Genomic DNA, 22434 nt, shown 5'->3' with positions numbered 1-22434 from the left:
AATTAATTCAGATACATACAAAATGCGTCACACATGCGTGGATTGAGGTGTTATACACAGCAATTGTTTTTAATTCTATTACACATAAACTCCCTGAGGCCAGTGACAGTGCTTTGAAATAATAACTAATCAACAATAGTTAACAGAATAAGTGAAGAGTAGAATTCCAGCATACAAAATGCCTCACACATGCATGGCTTGAGGTGTTATACACAGCTATTGTTTTTAATTCTATTACACATAAACTGAGGCCAGTGACATTGCTTTGAAATAATAACTAATCAACAATAGTTAATGGAATAAGTGAAGAGTAGAATTCCAGCATACTAAAGGGTTAGGATCTAGGGATGAGAGCATCAACCACATCTATCAGAAAGAGAGCTGCTGGGCCACGTACTGGATTGCAGGTTCCCACCTGTAATCCCAGCACTTTGGGAGGCCAAGGCAGGTGGATCACTTGAGGTTAGGAGTTTGAGACCAGCCTGGGATACATTGTGAAACCCTGTCTCTACTAAAAATATAAAAATTAGCTGGGTGTGGTGGTGGGCATCTGTACTCCCAGCTACTCGGGAGGCTGAGGCAGGAAAATCGCTTGAACCCGGGAGGCAGAGGTTGCAGTGAGCCGAGATCACACCACTGTACTCCAGCCTGGGTGACAGAGTGAGACTGTCTCAAAAAATAAAATAAAATAAAAAGAGCTGCTAATTTAGAAGCAAATATCAGGAATGCTGGGTTCTGAGGCCAACCCTGAGACAGCCAGAAACGCTGAGAAACTTCCACAAGCAACAATTCCTTCCATTCAGTACAGTGTAGCACAAGAGAAATCCAGAAAGTTTCAGTTCCAGATGAGAACGATGAGGTGGTGAGGGGCTGATCTGCACACTACTGCTGAATTTGTCTGTACCTCCTAAACCCCAATAATGAGAAAAGGGAGCGCAAAACATCCCTCAGAGCCGAGGAGGCAAATGCATGCCGGTGATCACTGGGTGTTGTGAAGTGGGCAACAGAAGCTCCTGCTCTGACCTCAGGAGTCCTAACTTTTCCTTGTCACTCTTTTCTCTGAACCACATGCTGTTTCCTGGGCTGAGAAAGGGAATGCCATGTTAGAACAGAACCGAAAATAGACACAGCCGCGGAGGAACATCAGCAGGCAGATCATTGAGTCCACTGAGACTTTGTATTTTGGTCCTTGTCTGTCCAAGATACTTTTGGAAATAACATGGGGTGCTCCTGAAAGTCATGGGGGAGAGGGCAGCACACACTCACGGGAAAAACCATGGGACCTAGGTGAGCCCCTGTGGCCAGTCAACAGCTCCCTTCCAGGGTCCAGTTTCGGGCATTGATAAAGAGCTGGAGCCAGGGGGAGGTGGTCAGAGTATCAAATGGAGGGGGTCGCCACGCCCACTGCCAAGGCCTCACGGCCCGCTCAGGGTGAGGCATGAGAGCCAGGTGGCGGCCATCATGGGAGCAGATGCCAGCCACGCCCCCTGGGGACCCATTGGGATTCAGAGGGTACTGCTCTGTGGGGTTCCCGTCATCATCTGCCCAGTGCAGCGGAGCCAAGCCCCTGGCCTCAATCTGAGCTTGGAGTTCCGGAGAAGAAAATGCCACGTAACCTGGGACGGAAGGAGGAGGGAAGTGAGAGTCAAGGTCCTTCACGTCCACCCTCGCCCCCAACCCTCTGGCCCTGCCCCAGCCTTCCTCAGGCCTGACCTTCCCCGTGCGCACTCCACACAGGCAGCACGGCGCCCTCCATCCCTCGAAGCATCAGGGCTGGCCCAGGCCCCACACGCACGCTGGCCCAGCGAGACTCATAGCGCCCAGACAGGTTGTGGCGTAGCAGAAGGCCTGGCTGGGAGTCAGGGCCCATCTCCACGGCTTCCTCATTGGGGTCGCCTCCTACCCAGCCCAGCAGAGCCAGCAGCTGACAGCCATTACACACGCCCAGGCTGAAGGTGTCTGGTCGCTTCCGGAAGCGCCTCAGCTCACCCCCGGCCAGGGGATGAAAGGTCACGGCAGCTGCCCACCCTAGCCAGGGAATAGGGAAGTCAGGCTGAGACGTGGAGGACCTCAGAAAAGGGAACTGGGAATGAAGGGGCATAGCTGCTCTTCTGTTTCCTTTCTTTCTTCCTTTTCCCTCCCTCCCTCCTTCCTTTCCTTCTTCTTCTTCCTTTTTTTTTTTTTTTTTTTTGAGATGGAATCTCGCTCTGTTTCCCAGGCTGGAGTGCAGTGGCATGATCTCGGTTCACTACAACCTCTGCCTCCTGGGTTAAAGCGATTCTCCTGCCTCAGCCTCCCAAGTAGCTTTTTAATGAAAAAATTAAAAATTTACTACCAGCATTCTGTTGGCATGTGGCCCGGAACGAACGTGCCCACTCTCACCTAGCTTGGTGGAGTGAGAGGCCAATCCCCAGCCCAGGAAGACGGGGCTAAAGGTACCTCTTCAGGAATGCAGGGGAAGGGAGTGGGCAGAAGGCTGCACACTGACCTTTGGCAGAGCCCAGGACATCTGCATAGCTGAAGCCGCCCACGAAGGCCACGCCGCGGAAAGTGTCCAGCCCAATTGCCCCAGAGCAGAGGTCCTGCATGGTCACGTCCCATACCTGCGAAGATGGGGAGGGGGAGTGTGGGTGGGAGGACATGCAGCTGAGGCTGGATAACCACCCCCAGCTGCCCCCTACCCTGCTCACCTCAAACCCAGCCAAGTGGAAGGCATCAGCCATCTCCCGGTCTCCATTACTGCCCTCCTCTCGCAAGATGGCGACTCGGGGGCTGGGACCACCTTGGGGAAGAATAATTGTCTTTGGGCCAGAAAGTTACTTCCCCACCCCAACTCCCCAGACACCTTTTCCAGGGCAGGCCCAGGCATCCGGGCTCAGTGCCCCCAGGACGCAAAGCCTCTGCACACACTCCCTCACCAGGCTCACGGGGCACGGAGGCTTTGGGAAAGGTGGGGGGCAGGCAATAGCTGGGCCCCATCCGCTCCCTCAGGCCCCGTTCCTCCTCTGCCACACAGCGAGGCTCTGCCTGCAGCCGGTCCAGCTGGAAACTTGTCTCCTCCCAGAGGGCTCGCAGCTCCCCAACAGGCTCCTCCAGAACCACAGCCCTGTTCACTGACACCCGGACCTAGGAAGAGGAACAAATCTCCCTGGGCTAGGAGAAAGGATGGCCCCTCTACAGTGGGAGAGGGATGGACCATGGCCGCCCCACTCTGACTGCCCACTGCAAACTGCTCTCTCCCTCACTTCCTCACCGTGGCGTGGGGCCCGGCCTCGCCTGTGTGGCCCAGCTCCAGGCAGTGGAGGCCAGCATCCCAGTAACGCTTCAGCACCTGGGCCAGGTCTGGCTCCTGCACCTCCAGCACCAGGCCTGGCTCCTCAGCGAACAGCACAGACAGGACTGGGAGAGCCACAGGGGGAGTTAGGGGGATGCAGGAAGGGCTGAGGAAGTTGGGGCGGGGATCAGGGGAATGCAGGAAGGGCCGGGGCGGGGGTCAGAGGGGACACAGCCAGGGAGTTAGGGTGGGGATCAGAGAGGATGAGGGCTGAGAGGGCGGGACTGAGGATGTTTCATCATGGACATCTCAGGGATGGGAAGTCTCAGAGAGATGCAGTCAGGAACATGGCGGGTGCCAGCCAGTTCCATCCAGTTCAGCTGTCAGAGACACAGCACAGAAAAGCTAGTCGGGGAAGACTCAGGGAAAGGGGATTGGAGGGCACTCCACTCTTTAATATATTGGAGATGGGGTCTGCAGGGTGGAGAAGGCAGCCCAGGCCTGAGACTAGACCCCAGGTTCCTTACCATCAACCCCAGCGACAGGCACATCCACCTGTAGCCCACAATTTCCAGCAAAGGCCATCTCCAGCAGGCATGTGACGAGGCCTCCATCGCTGACATCGTGGCCTGAGCAGAGGAGGCGGTCTGGAGGAAGAAGAAGAAAGCTCAGCAACCTCGGGGCCCAAACCTGACAGCCCCCCTCCACCTTCCAGAGTCAGTCCATCAAGAGTGTGTGTGAGAATGTCGGGGGATCTGGGGTACACTGTCCATTGGAGTCCCTCTTGCCCCACTGCCCAGCTGGTGAAGGCCTGCTGCACGCCTGGCACCCCATGCGCCATCTCCCCAGTGGGCTTCACTTACCTTTCAGCAGCCCCTGGGTGATGCTGAAGGCACGCACCAAGTTCTCAGGAACGTCCAGGTCTGGAGGGTGCTCCCCGAGCTGGGAGAAGCACTGGGCCAGAGCCGTGCCCCCCAGCCGGTGCTGCCCAGGGCTCAAAGGCACATAAAGCAGATGGCCTGGGGAGACAGGGAGGGGTGAGGAGAGGAGGATCCGTCCCTGAGGTGGAGGACCCGTCCCTGAGGTGGAGGACCCGTCCCTGAGGTGCTCACAACACTGCTGTTCCCAGCATGTGGTGAGATGCCCAGACAATCAGTCCCAGAAACCACCACAGCCCAGTGTTGAGATGGGGGCCCAGCAAAGAACACACAAGGCGGTGGGATGGGGCCACGACCATACCTCTCCCTTCAGGATGCTTGAGGTCTGGGGTCACGGTGGCTGTGATGTCTGGGCAGACGGCATAGGCTGAGATGACCAGTGACCCTGTAGAGCAAGGAGGAGTCCAAAGGAATGAGTTGCCAGCCCAGCCCCGTAGTTCCTCCTCCCCTCCCTGGGGCCCCCACACCTCACCAGGAGCCCGCACAGTCTCAGTGCCAACCCGAGCAGCCATGCTGAGGGAGTCCTTGCCACCGTCCACTGCCACACCCAGGGCTGCCATCACTGCCACCATAGCCTCACAGGCGTCCGCCAAAGCTGCGCCCTCCCCTGGGAGCTTGGCTGCCCACATCCAGTTCCCGCTACACTTCACATCCTGGGGTGGTAGAGGCATGGCATTAGAGGGGAAGAGAGATGTGGAGAAGACAGGGGTGCAGGGGGACTAGGAGGCTGCAACATGAAATGAAGGGCTACAGATGGATGCCGGAGGGTCCTGAAGCCTGGGGGCTCCAGGGTAGAAGCTACGGGAGAACTCACCCGGAGGTCCGTGACCAGAGCAAACACCAAGTTGGTGAGGGCTTCAGCCACGGCCAGCCGGGCGGCGACCTTGGGGTCCAGCAGGCTCTTGACTGGCTGCTCTCCCAAGGCTGTGGCAGCCCCTACGAGCTCCTCATGGCTCAGTGCCACAACTGCTACATCTGCCAGAGGAGTCTGCAGGGGCCCCACACACTGCTGCTGGGCCACCAGGCCGCCCACGGAGCGGTCCACCTGTGGAACCAGGTGGGGTTAGCAAGAGAGCAAAGGACAGGGACAGCCTGTGCTCCTGCACCTGCCCCCAAGGGACCCAGGGTGGTGGGAGGCCTGGCTTTCCCCCAGTGCAGACAACAGCTCTACTCAGAAGGTGGGTAGCAGGGAGACCAGGCCGTCAGGGTGGCTGCCCTGCCCGTTGCTTCCCCCCAGGGCCAGGCAAAAACTCCCACAGCAGTCTCTAAGGGTGGGAGGGCAGAGGAGGGTGCACGGAGGAAGCAGGCAGGGGGCAGAGGAGGGGTGCAGGGAGGACCTTATTGGTGAGATAGCGCTTGCTGGCCACAGCGGGCAGCCTCAGAACCCTCTCCAGAGCCTGGCGCACGCTCAGCCCTGGGGGCAAGGCCAGAGGCTGCAGCACAGGGGGCTTCCTCTGGAGGAAGAACTCCTGCAACACAGACAGCGACAGGGAGTGTGAGCACCTGGGGCAGGCCGGGCACACAGGTGACAAAGTGCACGTAGGGTAAAGGGTGGTGTGGAGCGGACTACAGGAGAAACCCATCCCCCCAACCCCACATACCTTCCGAGGCATCTTGCCCAGCACCCATTCGAGCTCCAGGTCCACAGGGGTTGGCGGGGGTGTCGGGGGGGCATCCCCCTGGCCATTTCTTCTGACAGGACACTCCCGATCGTCCACCAGCACTATCTATAGACCCCAGGGACCCCACCCAGGGGGGATGAAACTGTGACCACCAGCAGGGAATATGCCTAGAAATCAGGGCACAAATGTGCTTTCCACTCCTTGTTTGGTGTCCGTATTGAGTCCCTGCCCTTCCTTGGCTCCTATATTCCCCAAAGCTTGTTTGCCACCACCTCCCATCTTCCTCTCGTCCCTCTCCCTTGACAGCTCTCCCTCTAGCCCATACCCAGGTGGCTCATGTCTGCCCCAGCGTCTGCTCCCAACTCCCTGGGCCAACTCACTCTCCGGTCTCCAGTGATGGTGCCCACGAAGCACGCCGAGCAACGTTCACGGGCACTGACACGAGTCAGGAAGTTCCGGTCGGGGGACCTCAGGAGAAGTGCATTTGATTCCTGGTACTCGGCCCCCCAGATTTCCAGGGCATTCAGGGTCGGGTCCCCGAGCTGCACAGCCATGGCGGGGAGGAAAGAGAAGGGCCAGTGGGCACTGCCATGTCTCATGTTGTTGCAAGAGAGAGATGGGTGGGCGTGGGCTGGGGCTGGCAGGGGTGGGGAAATGCCAGACTTCAGGGGATGAGACCCACCTGGAAGCGGCTGGTGTAAATGATGGCTCCAGCTGGGTCACTCAGCTCCTTTAGGACGTTGCCTGGTGAGAGGGTTGCAAGGAGAAGTAGTGACCTAGTGGTGGTCAGGCAACAAAGGGCAGTCCCTGGCCTCCAAAGGAGCCCCTAATTCTGTGTGTTCCTGTGTCAACTGCTGCCTCACCCTCATCCCACAGCAGTGGCTTCCACCCTTCCAACCCTGAACCTGTCTAGAATGTACAGAGCGTGGAGAATGGGACCCAGAGCTGGGTAGTTGGTTGGAGATTCCTGATACCTCTCCCTAAACCAAACCTGGCAGGATACCAGGCAGGCCCAGTCTCTTGTTCTAATTCCTTTCCTCACCATTGCCACCAGCGCCCTGATCGTGAAGGCTACAGATGGGGTTTCCTTTGGGGGCCTCCACACAAGCCCTGATCACACGGTTCATCTTCTGTTCCATCTCCGGGTCTCCTCGCTGCACAGCCCCGAAGTCCAGGTCACTAGTGTTATCTCCCTGCACCTGGGGGCATATATGGCATCGCTTAGTTCAGCGAGGCTGGAAGCTCCTGTACGCGCTGCTATGCCTGGGGCCCAGTTATATCAAGGATTCTGCACCTTTAGCAATTCCCACTCACCTGCACAGACGAAGCAGCTCCACCTCCAACTCCAATCCTGTAGACGGGACCTCCAACCTTTACAACTTCCATGCCTGTAAGAAGGGAAGGCAGAATCAGAACACCGGGAAAGCCATGAGAAGAAGCCTCGAAAGCAAGGCAGCGTGAGGACAGAGGAAGCTGATGTTAGGGGAGGAGAATCCTGACACTTTTTTTTTTTTTGAGATGGAGTCTTGCTCTGTTGCCCAGGCTGAAGCACAGTGGCGTGATCTCGGCTCACTGCAACCCCCGCCTCCTGGGTTCAAGCGATTCTCCTGTCTCAGCCTCCTAAGTAGCTAAGATTACAGGCGCCTGCTGTCATGCCCAGCTAATTTTTGTATTTTTTTAGTAGAGACGGGGTTTCACCATGTTGGCCAGGCTGGTCTCAAACTCCTGACCTCAGGTGATCCGCCCACCTCGGTCTCCCGAAGTGCTGGGATTACAGGCGTGAGCCACCCTGCCTAACCCAGAAGCCTTACCACTTGACTGGGTTGACAGGAGAGTAAACTGGTATGAACTACAGAGGACGATTTGGCATTAACAACCAAAATGACAAATGCACGCAGTCTCTGGGTAAATACACTTTGAGGAAGTTATCCTGCTGGCTTTTGCACAGGTATAAAATCACCTACTTACAAGATTAAACACCATAGTAGTGTTTGTACTAGCAAGGACACGAAATAATCTAAAGTTTGACAACAGAGACCTGATTAAGTAAACTATGGTATGTCTATACAATGAAAGACTAAGCCACCAAAAAAAAAGAATATAGGAATGTAATGAAGTAATATGACTTCATCAGTATGAAATTATTTCTAAAATATACTGCTAAGCGAAAAATGAAAAAGGCAAAAATATGTATATCTATTTACAGTAGCATCAAAAAGAATAAAAATAATTAGGAGTAAATTTAAAAATAGAAGTAAGGCTTATACATTAAAAACTTTTTTTTTTTTTGAGATGGAGTCTTGCTCTGTTGCCCAGGTTGGAGTGAAGTGATGCAATCTTGGCTCACTGCAACCTCTGGATGCGGAAGGGTCCTGAAGCCCGGGGACTCCAGGGTAGAAGCTGTGGGAGAACTCACCCACGCTCCCAGCACTTTGGGAGACTGAGACGGGCGGATCGCTTGAGCTCAGGAATTTGAGACCAGCCTAGCTAACACGGTAAAATCCTATCTTTACAAAAAATGCAAAAATTAGCCAGGCATGGTGGCAGGAGCTCGTAGTCTCAGTTACTCAGGAGGCTAAAGTGGGAGGATCACCTGAGCCCTGAAGATGGAGGTTGCAGTGAGCTGAGATCGCACCACTGTACTCCAGCCTAGGTGACAGAGCGAGATTCCATCTCAAAAAACAAAAAAAGAAATAGGAAAGGATCTGAATAGATGTTTCTTTAAGGAAGACATACAAATAGCTAACTAAAACACACAAAAACATGCTCAGCCAGGCGCAGTGGCTCACGCCTGTAATCCTAGCACTTCGGGAGGCTGAGGTGGGCAGATTACCTGAGCTCAGGAGTTCGAGACCAGCCTGGGCAACATGGTGAAACCCCATCTCTACTAAAATACAAAAGAAATTAGCTGGGCGTGGTGGCACGTGCCTGTAATCCCGGCTATTCAGGAGGCTAAGGCAGGGGAATTGCTTGACCCTGGAGGCGAAGGTTGCAGTGAGCTGAGATCGCACCAGTGCACTCCAGCCTGAGCAACAGAACAAGACCCTGTCTCTACGGGAAAAAAAAAAAGAAAAAAAAAAGAAAAGAAAACACACTCAACATCATTAGTCATTAGAGAAAAACAAACCAAAACCACAATGAAATACTACTTCATACCCACTGTGATGTCTTACAATCGAAAGGACAGGTAATAACAAGTGTTGTCAAGGACATGGAGAAACTGGAACCCTCACACACTGCTAGAGGGAATATAAAATGGTACAGCTGCTTTGGAAAACAGTTTGGCAAGTTTTTGAAAAGCTGAACATAGTTACCACATGACCCAGCAATTCCACCCCTAGTTATATACCTGGGAGAAATGATAACATATGTTCATACAAAAACTTGTACATAGGCTGGGCGCGGTGGCTCACACCTGTAATCCCAGCACTTTGGGAGGCCAAGGCGGGCAGATCATGAGGTCGGGCGATCGAGACCATCCTGGCTAACACGGTGAAACGTCATCTCTACTAAAAAAATACAAAAAAATTAGCTGGGTGTGGTGGTAGGCACCTGTAGTCCTAGCTACTTGGGAGGCTGAGGCAGGAGAATGGTGTGAACTCAGGAGGCTGAGGCAGGAGAATGGCGTGAACTCAGGAGGTGGAGCTTGCAGTGAGCCAAGATCGCGCCAGTGCACTCCAGCCTGGGTGACAAAGTAAGACTCCATCTCGAAAAAAAAAACAAAAAAAAAAGTGTACATAAATGTTCACAGCAGCATTATGCATAATAACTAAAAAGTTGAAACAACCCCTAAGCCCAACAACTAAGGAATGGGTACACAAAATGTGACCTAGCTATATAATGGGATATTATTCAGCCATAAAAAGAAAGAAAGTACTGATGCAAAGGATAACCCCTGAAAACATCAAGCTAAGTGAAAGAAGGCAGACGCGAAAGGCCACATATTGTATGATTCCATTATGGTCATGAGCTGATGACATTTTGCTTCACAACAGACCACATATACAACAGTGATCCCTTAAGATTATAATGGTGCTGAAAAATTCCTATTGCCTAGTGACATCGTGGTACACTGGTGGTGATGCTATTGTAAATAAACCTACTGCACTGCCAGTCACACAAAAGTATACTGCAGACCATTATTGTACGTATACTACATAATGTTTCATAATGACAATAAATGACTATTGCTGGTTCATGTATTTACTATGCTTTTTAAAATTTTTGTTTTTATTTTTTTGAGACATAGTCTCACTCTGTCATCCAGATTGGAGTGCAGTGGTACAATCTTGGTTCACTGCAACTTCCGCCTCCCAGGTTCAAGTGATTCTCCTGCCTCAGCCTCCCGAGTAGCTGGGATTACAGGTGCGTGCCACCACGCCCAGCTAATATTTGAATTTTTGGTGGACAGGGGGTTTCACCATGTTGGCCAGGCTGGTCTTGAACTCCTGACCTCAGGTGATCTGCCCATCATGGCCTCCCAAAGTGCTGGGATTACAGGCGTGAGCCATTGCACCCAGCCTACATTTATTTTTTTATTCTTTTTTGGAGACAGGGTCTCACTTTGTCACTCATGCTTGAGTGTAGTGATATGATCATAGCTCACTACAGCCTAGAGCTCCTTGGCTCAAGCGATCTTCCCATGTCAGCCTCCTGAGTAGCTGGGACTACAGGTGTACACCACCATATCCAAGTGATTTTTATTTCTTAATTTTTTTAGAGACAGGGGTCTGACTATATTCCCCAGACTGGTCTCAAACTTCCGGCCTCAAGTAATCCCCCTGCCTTGGCCTCCCAAAGTGCTGGGATTACAGGCATGAGCCACTGTGCCCAGCCAACTATACTTTCTACTGTTATTTTAGAATGTACTCATTCTACTTATATAAAACACTTATTTTGGCTGGGCACCATGGCTCACACCTGTAATCCCAGTGCTTTGGGAAGCTGAGGCAGGAGAACTGCTTGAGCCCAGGAGCTCAAGGCCACAGTGAGCTAGGATAGAACCACTGTTCTTCAGCCTGGATGACAAAGCAAGACCCTGTCTCCAAAAAGAGAAAAAAAATCCTGCTTGAGAAAGAAAATGTAGATTAAAAATAATAATAATTAACAAAAAAGAGAAAAAAAGTTAACTTAAAAACAGTATGCCATGTTACATTGACAGCAGCTTCATATATCTCATATTTACCATGTCTTTTTTTTTTTTTTTTTTTGACAAGGTCTTGCTCTGTCGTCCAGGCTAGAGTGCAGTGGTGTGATCTCCACTCACTGCAACCTCCACCTCCCGGCTTCAAGTGGTTCTTGTGCCTCAGCCTCCTGAGGAGCTGGGACTACAGGCGCACACCATGACGCCTGGCTAATTTTTGTATTTTCAGTAGCAACGGTGTTTCACCATGTTGGCCATGCTGGTCTTGAACTCCTGACCTCAGGTGATCCACCTGCCTCCGTCTCCCAAAGTGCTGGGATTACAGGTGCGAGCCACCCTGCCCAGCCCACCATGTCTTGATTGCATTATTTTCTCTTATGCTTAATTTATTCTCATGCTGTTTTGTTCATCATGGCTCCTAAGTGTACAAAATTCCTGGATAATGTTGCCAGTAAGAGGCCGTGTGGAGTGACTGTGTAGTAGGCTATACCATCTAGGTTTGTGTATGTACGCTCCATGAAGTGGGCACAGTGGGCACAATAATGAAATTACCTAATAACCACATTTCTCAGAATGAGTTGTCCATCATTATGTGATGTATAACATAAGCCAACACATTAAAAACTAACCACTGAAGTGGTCCCTGAGTTCCCTCCCTGCAGCCATCCTGTGCCGGGGAGAAATCTGGCTGGATCTAGAGAAAGGTGGCAGGCTCTTACCTGGCTCTGGGGCCTCCTTGCTTATGTGGTCAGCTTCCATGGACCCAATGCCCCCACTAAACATGATGGGCTTGATCCACTCACGCCGCTGGCCGTCTGGGAGCTGGAGGCCCAAAGAGCGGGCGAAGCCTGGAGGGTGAACATCAGAGGGACGTGTCACTCAGTTCCCTCAGTGCTCGCCCAAGAGCACAGCCCCTGGGTAGCACACCCCACCCACAAGTCCCTCTGGGTGTTTGTCATCCCTCCACACCCCCAGTCTCACCAGCCAGCACTGGTTCCCCAAACTTGTTGCCATAGTCAGAAGCTCCATTACTGGCTTCAATGGCAACCTCCAGGGGCCGGGCAAAGTTCCCAGGATACTGGAAGCTTGGATCCTCCCAGGGCAGATTGTAACCTGGAAGGGAAGGAAAGAGAACTGGATGAACTGAATGAACTGTGAAGACAGAGGCCGGAGCAGCCTGCATCCTTCAAGAAGGGTCAAGACCACCAAGGACCAACTGCATGGCTGCCATGTTCCACTTCAGGAAGTCCTGTTTTAGGAAGCCGTAGAGCCTGCAGTGAGGCACTGGTCTCTCCACCACCCACACCAGCCTTCCCTCTGACTCTCACGATCAGTTTCACAGGCTTTCTTTTTTTTGAGATCGAGTCTCAGTCTGTCGCCCAGGCTAGAGTGCAGTGGTGCAAACTTGGCTCACTGCAAGCTCCGCCTCCTGGGTTCACGCCATTCTCTCGCCTCCGCCTCCCGAGTAGCTGGGACTACAGGCACCCATCACCACACCCAGCTAATTTTTTTGTATTTTTAGTAGAGATGGGATTTCACTGTGTTAGCCAGGATGGTTTCAATCTCCTGACCTTGTGATCTGCCCACCTCAGCCTCCCAAAGTGCTGGGATTACAGACATGAGCCACCACGCCCAGCCGAGTTTCTCAGGCTTTCTAAGAAACCAGATTTGAGGGGCAGGTGGTGATCATAAGACCAATCCAGTTTCATGCTTTCTGGCTGAATGAAGGCTAGTTTCTAAAGAAAATCGTGGACCTGCAAAGTCAGTCTGGCCACCTCATCTCCGCAGGTCTACACTTAATGACCATAGGTAGTGAAAGGCCAGCTATCTTAGAGCCCTCCCTCCCAAGAAAAGGCACCCAGGATGACCCTATGACCTAAGAGATAAAAGTTTGGTGCCTGCCAGGACAAGGAATCTGGAAGGGAAGGTGGAAGGAGAGGAAGGAGATGGAACCTGGAATATGCAGATTTCCAAAGCAATAGCCGGCAGTGCCAGCCACCACATGGGCCCCACGGCCTGTGCACTGGACATCTCGAATCCGGCCCCCTGTGCCAGTGGTCGCACCACTAAAGGGGGATACTCCTGCAAAGAGAGAGTGGGGAGAGGTCTGGGTGCCTCAGAGACAAATCCCATCTCTGACCACCCCCACTGAAATTAAGGATAACCAGCTTCCCTGATAATTTTCCCCAAGCCCAGCCCAGGCACCTGGGACCTTTGCCCTGCCCTATTCTGTGATCTCACCTACTTCTCCAGGGAGCCCAGCTCACCTGTGGGAAAGTTGTGAGTCTCTGCTGTGAAGACAACATGTCTCAGACCTTGCTGTTGCCGGAAACGGCTTGGCCGTGTGGGGTCCTCAGGCCGTAGGAATCGGACTTCCTTTCCCTGGATTGCACTGTGGACATATTCGTCCTGGACCCTGCTTCCTTTCTGGGAGCTACACTAACCCACTAACCCAATCAGGGCCTGGGGCCTCCTCTCCCCGGGTCCTGATGCCACCCCAGTCTAGGGTACAACCCACCTGCTGTTATCACAGAATTTGAGGACGTTGTTGGGGTTTGAGGATTCCTGGGTGCTCATGATAGACTCAAACAGTGAGTGCTCCAGCTTCTGCCCATCCACGTGGAGCTGGCCCTTGAAGAACCAGTGTCGGCTGTGCTCGCTGAGGGGGCGATGCAGGGAGGGGAAGGCAGGTGGAAACGGGGTCATTTCTTAATACCCTGTCTTCTCACCAGCATTTAACAGCAGAGTTACAGCCAAATTCATACTTAGATAATAGATCAAAATATATTCCAAAAAGTCATAATCTTCAAGTATTCTGTCATTTTGGATTATCCAGAGCCAAAGTGAAGATAAAACCAAAATTTGAATATAGACTCCTTGATGGATGAGGGGAGCCCAGGCCCTCAGAGACTCAGGGAGGCCCCTAAGCCAAGGGAGAGCCACGAAGGCGAGTCCCTGTGGTCTCTCCCAATATCCACGGGCTCAGGTATCAGCACAATCCCATTCCTCCCCACCTATTGGACTGCGCCAAGTCAAAGGCCTCCACAGTGCTCGGGTTTCGCTGTAGCTCCTGGAAGCGCTTGGTGTAGAAGTCTAGGTCCCAAGAGTCTAAAGCCAGACCTAGGAGACAAATCCAGGAAGAGGTGACTATGGAACTCAGGCAGCCACATTCCAGATCTCAGCACCCCTACTGGCCTGTCCCGGGCCCTACACCTCCCTCCCCAGCTACTCACCAAGCTCCTGGTTGGCCTTCTCCAGCGCAAGCCGGCCCTCGCCCAGTATATTGATAGGGCCATTGAGGGGTTCCAGGATGCTCTCAGGGGAGAAACTCTGGATGGGATGGGGGAAGTGCTGCTCTGTCATCCGGTCGTGCAGGGTAGCCAGAGCGATGGCTTCCACCTCAGCTGACGGAGGGTGGGCAAACTAGGGGTGCAGACACACAGAGGGCAAGGGGTGAAGAGTTTAAGAATGGAGAGAAATGGTCCACCTTCCTACCCTCTTAGTCATGCAAGGCCAGCCCACTGCCACCCCATATGGCACTTTTTCTCAGATTATAAAGACGCCCTTTCCCGGTATGAATCCACGCCAGGATGCACAGATTAAGGGAAGCATAGGCTGGATTTCTGCCTCATTTACGCCTTAACCAGGTACCCTGAGGCAGTGAACAACCTGTACAACCATATAGAGCAGGCCTAAAGCCAGGAGCACCTGTCCCTGCTTCTCTCTAGAGTTTAGGATCTAATCTTCTATCTCTGGCCCATCTCCTCCTCCTGATTCCCCACCACCTCACCGAGAGCCGGTAGCGCCGGGTGGTCTCCACACGATCCACAGGCCCCAGCCCAGCGGCGTGGCACACTGACACGATGTTGGTAGATGTTGGAGTGGAGAAGTTCAGCCTGAGCAATGGGCCTGATGGTTAGGACTGGAGAACCCCTGGCAGGCCTCAGATGAGAGGGTGGATCCTGCCCACTGCTGTCTGGACAACCTCCCACCGCTTTCCCCTCACCATTGGCTTTCAGCCTCAGACTGGGCAACAAGAAACCTGCTTTCAAAGTTCACTCAAACCAAACCATAACTATCCTCTAGCATCAAAACTTTTTTTTTTTTTTTTTTTTTTTTGTGAGACAGAGTTTCGCTCTGTCGCCCAGGCTGGAGTGCAGTGGCGCATATCTTGGCTCACTGCAACCTCTGCTTCCCGGGTTCAAGCAATTCTCCTGCCTCAGCCTCCTGAGTAGCTGCGACTGCAGGTGCATGCCACCAGGCCCGGCTAATTTTTCGTATTTTTAGTAGAGACGGGGCTTCACTGCGTTAGCCAGGACGGTCTCGATCTCCTGATCTCGTGATCCGCCTGCCTCGGCCTCCCAAAGCACTGGGATTGCAGGCGTGAGCCACCGCACCTGGCCAAAACTGTTTGATTTTAACTTGGAATCCAATTTATTTTGCTTTGAGAACATGTTTTGGAGCAGGGTGGTCTTTGGAGGGATCTACCCAAATGGGGAAAGCACATGCATGGTTTCCTAGGCAGGAAGTAGCAAAGAGCAAAGGAAAAACAAATCTCCCAAGGATCACAAGAGAAAGCGGAGGAAAGCAGGAGAAAGGGGTGGGCAGGATGAGATACTTACCTGGGCCCGACCTCCAGCAGCAGGTCACTGGAGCCAGAAAGGAGCCAGGACTCCTGAGCAACATCATCCAGCAATAACGGGCAACCAAACAGCCACATCAGCTTCTTCATCTCCTCAGCACTGGGGAGGGCCTCAGCTGCAGGGAGACAGGGCAAGGACACCTTGAGACACTGCCCCCAGCACCGAGGCATGTCCCCCAAGAATCCAATGCCTGGGCCCGACCTGTCCAGTTCACATTGTAGCACAGTTCAGTCTCGACGGCCTGCAGCTGTGGCAGTTTCCCTTGCAGTTTCCTTCGAGTGTGTCCAGAGGCTGCCCCCTCATGGCCAGAGGGACGAACATAGAAGTGAAGGACTGGGGACATCTCTGCAGGTGTCCTTTGCTGGAGAGATGTGTCCTTTGCTGGAGAGATGAATTAGGTGCCTAAAAAATAACATTAACTGAGCCGGGCGGGGTGGCTCACACCTGTAATCCCAGCACTTTGGGAGGTTGAGGAGGGTGGATTGCCTGAGGTCAGGAGTTCAAGACCAGCCCAGGCAACATAGTGAAACCCTGTCTCTACTAAAAATACAAAATTAGCTGGGTGTGGCGGCAGGCGCCTGTAATCCCAGCTACTAGGGAGGCTGAGGTTGCAGTGAGCTTAGATTGCACCACTGCACTCCAGTCTGGGCAACAAGAGCAAAACTCCTTCTCAACAAATAAACAAATAAATAAAAATAAGATAAATAAAAAAACATTAACCATGGCCTATTTGTTCAACTGATTTCAGATTTCAAGGAAAGTTGAGGTGTTAGGGATAGGGTAGGGGAAAGTGATAGGGACATTTAGTGAAACAAGGTAACCTGAAAAACGTAACCTTGGAGATTTTAAGGAATCTTGCAAAATGTGGTCTTTATTAATGTGGTAGGGAGGTGACAGGCGCATGCTTGACACATGTTCCCAGAGTACATGCACTTTGCTGGGTCCCAGGCAAGGTCTTAGGAACACCGCTGTGAATCAAGACAGAAACTATGTCTGCTCTCACAGGGTTTATATTTTATTGGGGGAGAAAGGCCAAGTACCCAGACATTTCCAGTCCCATGTAGTGAAGGTCAGGGGACTGTGAACACCAATCCTGCACTTTAAGTGTCAGGAAAAATTTCCGGAGAGAAATAGCATCAGCCATGGATGTAATGTTTGTGTATCTCCCTCTCCCAATTCATATATTGAAACCCTAATCCTGGAGAACGATCCCACTAACCTGACCACCGCTGGCCTTCGCAGGACACCATGAACCACACGGTCCAAACCTTCTTCTCTCCTGTCAACAGCGGCCAGCCTCCCAACTATGAGATGCTCAAGGAAGAGCATGAGGTGGCTATGCTGGGGGCGCCCCACAACCCTGCTCCCCCGACGTCCACCGTGATCCACATCCGCAGCAAAACCTCCGTGCCCGACCATGTCGTCTGGTCCCTGTTCAACACCCTCTTCATGAACCCCTGCTGCCTGGGCTTCATAGCGTTCGCCTACTCCGTGAAGTCTAGGGACAGGAAGATGGTTGGCGACCTGACTGGGGCCCAGGCCTATGCCTCCACCGCCAAGTGCCTGAACATCTGGGCCCTGATTTTGGGCATCCTCATGACCATTCTGCTCATTGTCGTCCCAGTATTGATCTTGCAAGCCCATCAATAGTTCAGGAGACATCATTCAGGCCAGGAGCTCTGCCCATAACCTGTGTCCCACGTGCTCCACCTTCCATTCCTCGCCCTGCCCCCAGAGCCGAGTCCTGTATCAGCCCTTTATCCTCACACACTTTTCTACAATGGCATTCAATAAAGTGTACATGTTTCTGGTTAAAAAAAAAAAAAGGAAACCCTAATCCTCAATGTTATGGTATTTGGAGGTGGGGCCTCTGGGAGGTAATTAGGTCATGAAAGCGGAACTCCCATGAATGAGCTACTAATCTCACCAAACCTCTTATAACCTGCCCTTATAAGAAGAGGACAGATTGGGCTGGGCACAGTGGCCCACATCTGTAATCTTAGCCCTTTGGAGGCTGAGGTGGGAGGATTGAGCACAGGCGTTTGAGAGCAACCTGGGCAACGTGGCAAAAACCCCATCTCTCTCAAAAAAGATACAAAAATCAGCTGGATGTGCTGGCATGTGCCTGTAGTCCCAGCAACTGGGGAGGCTGAGGTGGGAAGATCACTTGAGCCCGAGGAGGCAGAGGCTGCATTCAGCCGTGATCGAGCCACTGCACTCCAGCCTGGGCAACATGGTGAGAACTTGAGATCAGGAGTTTGAGACCAGCCTGACCAACATGGTGAAACCTCATATCTACTCAAAAAAATACAAAATTAGCTGGGCATGGTGGTGCATGCCTGTAATCACAGCTACTTGGGAGGCTGAGGCAGGAGAATCACTTGAACCTGGGAGGCAGAAGTTGCAGTGAGCTGAGATCGAGCCATTGCACTCCAGCCTGGGCAACAAGAGCGAAACTCCATCTCAAAACAAACAAACAAAAAAGGATCTCTGATCACAAAGCTTTTGTTTAATAATTTATTGGTTGATGATATCATGTCATAATTTATTTATTTACTTATTTTCTTTTTTTTTTTTTTTTTTTTGAGACGGAGTCTCGCTCTGTCGCCCAGGCTGGAGTGCAGTGGCCGGATCTCAGCTCACTGCAAGCTCCACCTCCCGGGTTCACGCCATTCTCCTGCCTCAGCCTCCCGAGTAGCTGGGACTACAGGCGTCCGCCACATCGCCTGGCTAGTTTTTTGTATTTTTTAGTAGAGACGGGGTTTCACCGTGTTAGCCGGGATGGTCTCGATCTCCCGACCTCGTGATCCACCCGTCTCGGCCTCCCAAAGTGCTGGGATTACAGGCTTGAGCCACCGCGCCCGGCCTACTTATTTTCTTTTTCTTTTTTTTTGAGATGTATTCACTCTGTCACCCAGGTTGGAGTGCAGTGGCACAATCTCGGCTCTCTGCAACTTCTGCCTCCTGGGTTCAAGCAATTCTCCTGACTCAGTCTCCTGAGTAGCTGCGATTATAGGCATGTGCCACCACGCCCAACTAATTTTTGTATTATTAGTAGAGACAGGGTTTCCCCATGTTCGCCAGGCTGGTCTCCAACTCCTGACCTCAAGTGATCTGCCCACCTCGGACTCCCAATGTGTTGGGATCACAGGCATGTGCCACCATTCTGGCCCATAAATTACTTAAAAAAAAAAAAAGAATTGCTTAAGCAGGGCCGTGCATGGTGGCTCACATCTGTAATCCTCGTACTTTAGGAGGCCAAGACAGGCAGATCACTTGAGGTCAGGAGTTCGAGACCAACCTGGCCGACATGGCGAAACCCTGTCTCTATTAAAGATACAAAAAATTAGCCAGGTGTGGTGGCGGGCGCCTGTAGTCCCAGCTACTCGGGAGGCTGAGGCAGGAGAATCGCTTGAACCTGGGAGGCAGAGGTTGCAATGAGCCAAGATTGAGCCATTGCACTCCAGCCTGGGTGACAGAGCAAGACTGTGACTCAGACAAACAAACAAACAAAAAAACGAATTGCTTAAGCAGATCCTGAATTCCAGCAGAACAGCTGACTCCACCCAGCTCAAAGACTCCCACAGAAGCCAGGAGCAGTGGCTCACGCCTATAATCCCAACGCCTGTAATCCCAGCACTTTGGGAGGCCAAAGCAGCAGACTGCTTGAGCCCAGGAGTTTGAGACCAGCCCTGGGCAACATGGTAAGACCCTGTCTTCATTAAAAAAGTTAAAAATTAGCTGGACATGGTGGCGTGTACCTGTGGTCCCAGCTACTCAAGAGGCTGAGGCAAGAGGATCACTTGAGCCCATGAGTTTGAGGCTGCAGTGAGCGACGATTGTGCCACTGCATTCCATCCTGGGTGACACAGCAAGACCCCGTCTTTCTTTATCTTTCTGTTTTTTTTTTTTTTTTTTTTTTTAGATGGAGTCTCGCTCTGTCGCAAGGCTGGAGTGCAGTGACACCATCTCGGCTCACTGCAACCTCTGCCTCCCGGGTTCAAGCGATTCTCCTGTCTCAGCCTCCCGAGTAGCTGAGACTACAGGCGTGCACCACCACGCCCCGCTAATTTTTATATTTTTAGTAGAGATGGGGTTTCACCATGTTGGCCAGGATGGTCTCGATCTCTTGACCTCGTGATCCGCCCGCCTCGGCCTCCCAAAGTGCTAGCATGATTATAGGCGTGAGCCACCTATAATCCTATAATAATGAGATAATAATGTGATGAGCACCTATAATAATGAGATGAGCACCAGGCAGACCTCATCTTTCAAAAAAAAAAAGAAAAAAGAAAAAGACTCCCACAGTGGAACCAAGTGAGCATGAGAATCAGTTTCTTCATCTTCCTGTTTCATGACCTCACCCTGCACTCTTCAATCAAGTGTGATTTTCACACTTCAGCCCACTCCTACTCCAAACCCTTAAAAACCTTAGCCCCAAAGAACTCTGGGAGATGGATTTGAGGTCTCCTCCTGTCTCCCTTGCAGCAGCCCTATGATTAAACCTCTTTCTCTGCTGCAACCTGGTGTCTTGGTGTATTTACCTCCAGTGTGCATCAGGCAACAGAACTATTACAGTTAATACTTTTAGCCTAACATTCAAAGGCCCTCCCCATCTATCCCAAACTACCTATCTAATTTCTGGTCCCATTGCCTCTCAGCGGGACCCTGGCTTTACTCAACAAACTCTGCTGTTCCCCTAGTCTTGACATCTCAGTAAACAATACCATCATCCAATTTGTTGCTCAAGACAAAAACACAGAAGTCATGCTGAATTTTCTTTCCCTCAGACTCTCTAAATCCAATCCACCAGGAAATCTATTTCCAATCATGTCTCAAATCTCTCATCTCTTCATCTCTACTACCTCACTCTAGTTCAAGTAAGACACCATCATCACTCACCTGGACCAATGCATTAGCCTCCTGATCACTGCATAATCACAATTCATTTGTCACACATCAGCATAAAGTGGATTATGGCTTCCCATTACACATGGTATAAATTCGACCTCAGCATCCTAGTTTACCAAGTGTGGCCAGTCTCCGGCCTACCTCTCCAACCCTATCTCACACCATTCTCTTTTTCACCCACAGTGCACCAACCACATTAGCTTCTTTTCTATTTCTCTAATTTGCCAAGCTCAGACCTGGAAGGCATTTTTTTCACCCTGACATATGCATGGCTAGCTCCTTCTTGTTATTTAGATTTCTGGTGATTCGCCTTCGTGGAAAAGGCTTCACTAGCCACTAAGTAGTTACTATCAGATGGCCCTATTTTTATTTCCTATATAGCGCTTATCACTATGGGATGTTTTTACTTTTCGCTCTATATTCCCCACTAGAAAAAAATCTCTACGTGGGCATGGGATGTTGCTGCTTCGTTTCCATTGAATTACCAAGGCTTAGAACAATACCAGGGCTTGAAACGCAAAAAAAATTCTAACACTTGTGGACTGACTGAATGAACTCTTGATTCTCATCACTCTTCAGCCCCTCCCCCACTTTCAGGACAGTCTTCCTGAAGGCATTTGGTTTATCAAGCCACTTGATTTCCGTCTATCAGTCCTAATAAAATGTTAAGTTTCAAGAGCTCAGAGACAGGGTTTGTGTGCATGAGCGCTGTATCCCAGTAGGCGGCCGGCAGACTTTCTGTTAGTTGAATCCATGAATGGGACAATGGGGCTAAGTTTACATGGGGGTCGGCCATGCCTGGGGTCTGCGGAACGCACGCAAGATAGGATGAATGGACGCCTCCACTAAAGCAAATGCGCGGGCACCAAGTAGACACAGCTCGGCTTGGGGGGATACTGAAGGGGCCAGACCAGGCTTGAGCTAGATGACAAAACGCTGCACCTGGAGGAGGTTCCAGGTCCGTACGCGGTAACTATACTCACGTGGAAGACGCACTCGCGGCCACAGAGCACCTCGAATCGTCGCGCGCGCTTGTTACGTCATCCACGTGCGCCGCGGGTAGAGACTGGACCTGCCTGCGCCGGGGCTACTACGCCCCGCCCACTTTTCCCAGCCCGCACTCAAAATTCTAGGTTCTTGGAGGGGAGAGGTTTATCCCCACGTGGTTTCTCGCACAAATCTGTCTTGAATTGACGTTTGTGAAAATACATTCTGTTCCCCATCCACGCGGGGACAGTTAAGTAATGACATCAGTTATTTAAGGCTATAACGCAAGCATGTGAAAGGTGTACTTTGGAGGCATTACGAGGAAGCGCTTCTCTGCTTGGCAAGATCAAAGTGACTGAAAGATGCTTAGAAGTCATCCACCAGGCGGGCTGTGTTTGAGTTCCTGAGCTCTCCCACCCCATCCATGTGAAGGCCTGCGGGATGCCGGACAGGATGTCACTTAGAAGGGAGACGGAGGCTGGGCGCGGTGGCTCCCGCCTGTAATCCGAGCACTTAGGGAGCCCGAGGCGGGCGGATCGCTTGAGCCCAGGGGTTCGAGACCAGTCTGGGCAACAATGCGAAACCCTGTCTCTAATGAAAAACACAAAAATTAGCCGGGTGTGGCGGTGCACGCCTGTGATCCCAGCCACTCGGTGGGCTGAGGTGGGAGGATCGCTTGAGCCCGGGAGGTCGAAGCTGTAGTGAACCGAGATGGCGCCGCTGCACTCCAGCCCGGGCGATCGAGTGAGACCCCGTTTCAAAAAAATCAGAGAGGGCCAGGGGCGGTGGCTCACGCCTGTAATCCAGGCACTTTGGGAGGCTGAGGCGGGTGAATCACTGAAGTCAGGAGTTTGAGACCAGCCTGGCCACATGGGGAAACCCCGTCTCTACTAAAAAAAAAAAAAAAAAAAAAAAT

The 22434-nt window shown here is 51.9% G+C and overlaps 1 protein-coding gene and 1 pseudogene across 3 annotated transcripts; one reads left to right on the top strand and one right to left on the bottom strand.

Moving 5' to 3' along the window:
• Positions 1-42: 42 nt before the first annotated feature.
• PFAS (phosphoribosylformylglycinamidine synthase) lies at positions 43-21570 on the bottom strand. 3 transcript variants are annotated; one of them, XM_005582843.4, is made up of 28 exons: positions 21515-21570; positions 15822-16022; positions 15600-15735; positions 14768-14873; positions 14211-14400; positions 13992-14097; positions 13496-13636; positions 13245-13369; positions 12931-13059; positions 11959-12090; positions 11697-11825; positions 7149-7222; positions 6877-7033; positions 6517-6578; positions 6215-6376; positions 5814-5939; positions 5550-5681; positions 5027-5257; positions 4685-4865; positions 4514-4597; positions 4138-4293; positions 3802-3921; positions 3254-3399; positions 2919-3126; positions 2691-2782; positions 2489-2603; positions 1714-2028; positions 43-1616 (listed from the first exon to the last, which is right to left on the bottom strand). In XM_005582843.4, the coding sequence occupies exons 2-28, from the start codon at positions 15961-15963 to the stop codon at positions 1306-1308; spliced, it is 4008 nt and encodes a 1335-aa protein (XP_005582900.2). In that variant the 5' UTR covers positions 15964-16022; positions 21515-21570; the 3' UTR covers positions 43-1305. The 3 variants fall into 3 exon arrangements, with proteins under 3 accessions (XP_005582900.2, XP_065388811.1, XP_015293111.2); XM_065532739.2 differs by lacking the exon at positions 21515-21570 and adding an exon at positions 16840-16928; XM_015437625.3 differs by lacking the exon at positions 5550-5681.
• On the top strand, positions 16861-17451 carry LOC102122364 (interferon-induced transmembrane protein 3 pseudogene; annotated as a pseudogene).
• Positions 21571-22434: the final 864 nt, after the last annotated feature.

Source organism: Macaca fascicularis, chromosome 16 (genome assembly GCF_037993035.2).
Source record: "Macaca fascicularis isolate 582-1 chromosome 16, T2T-MFA8v1.1".
NCBI lineage: Eukaryota > Metazoa > Chordata > Mammalia > Primates > Cercopithecidae > Macaca > Macaca fascicularis.
Note: the sequence above shows the minus strand (reverse complement) of the source record. Positions and strands in the feature narration are given on the sequence as shown.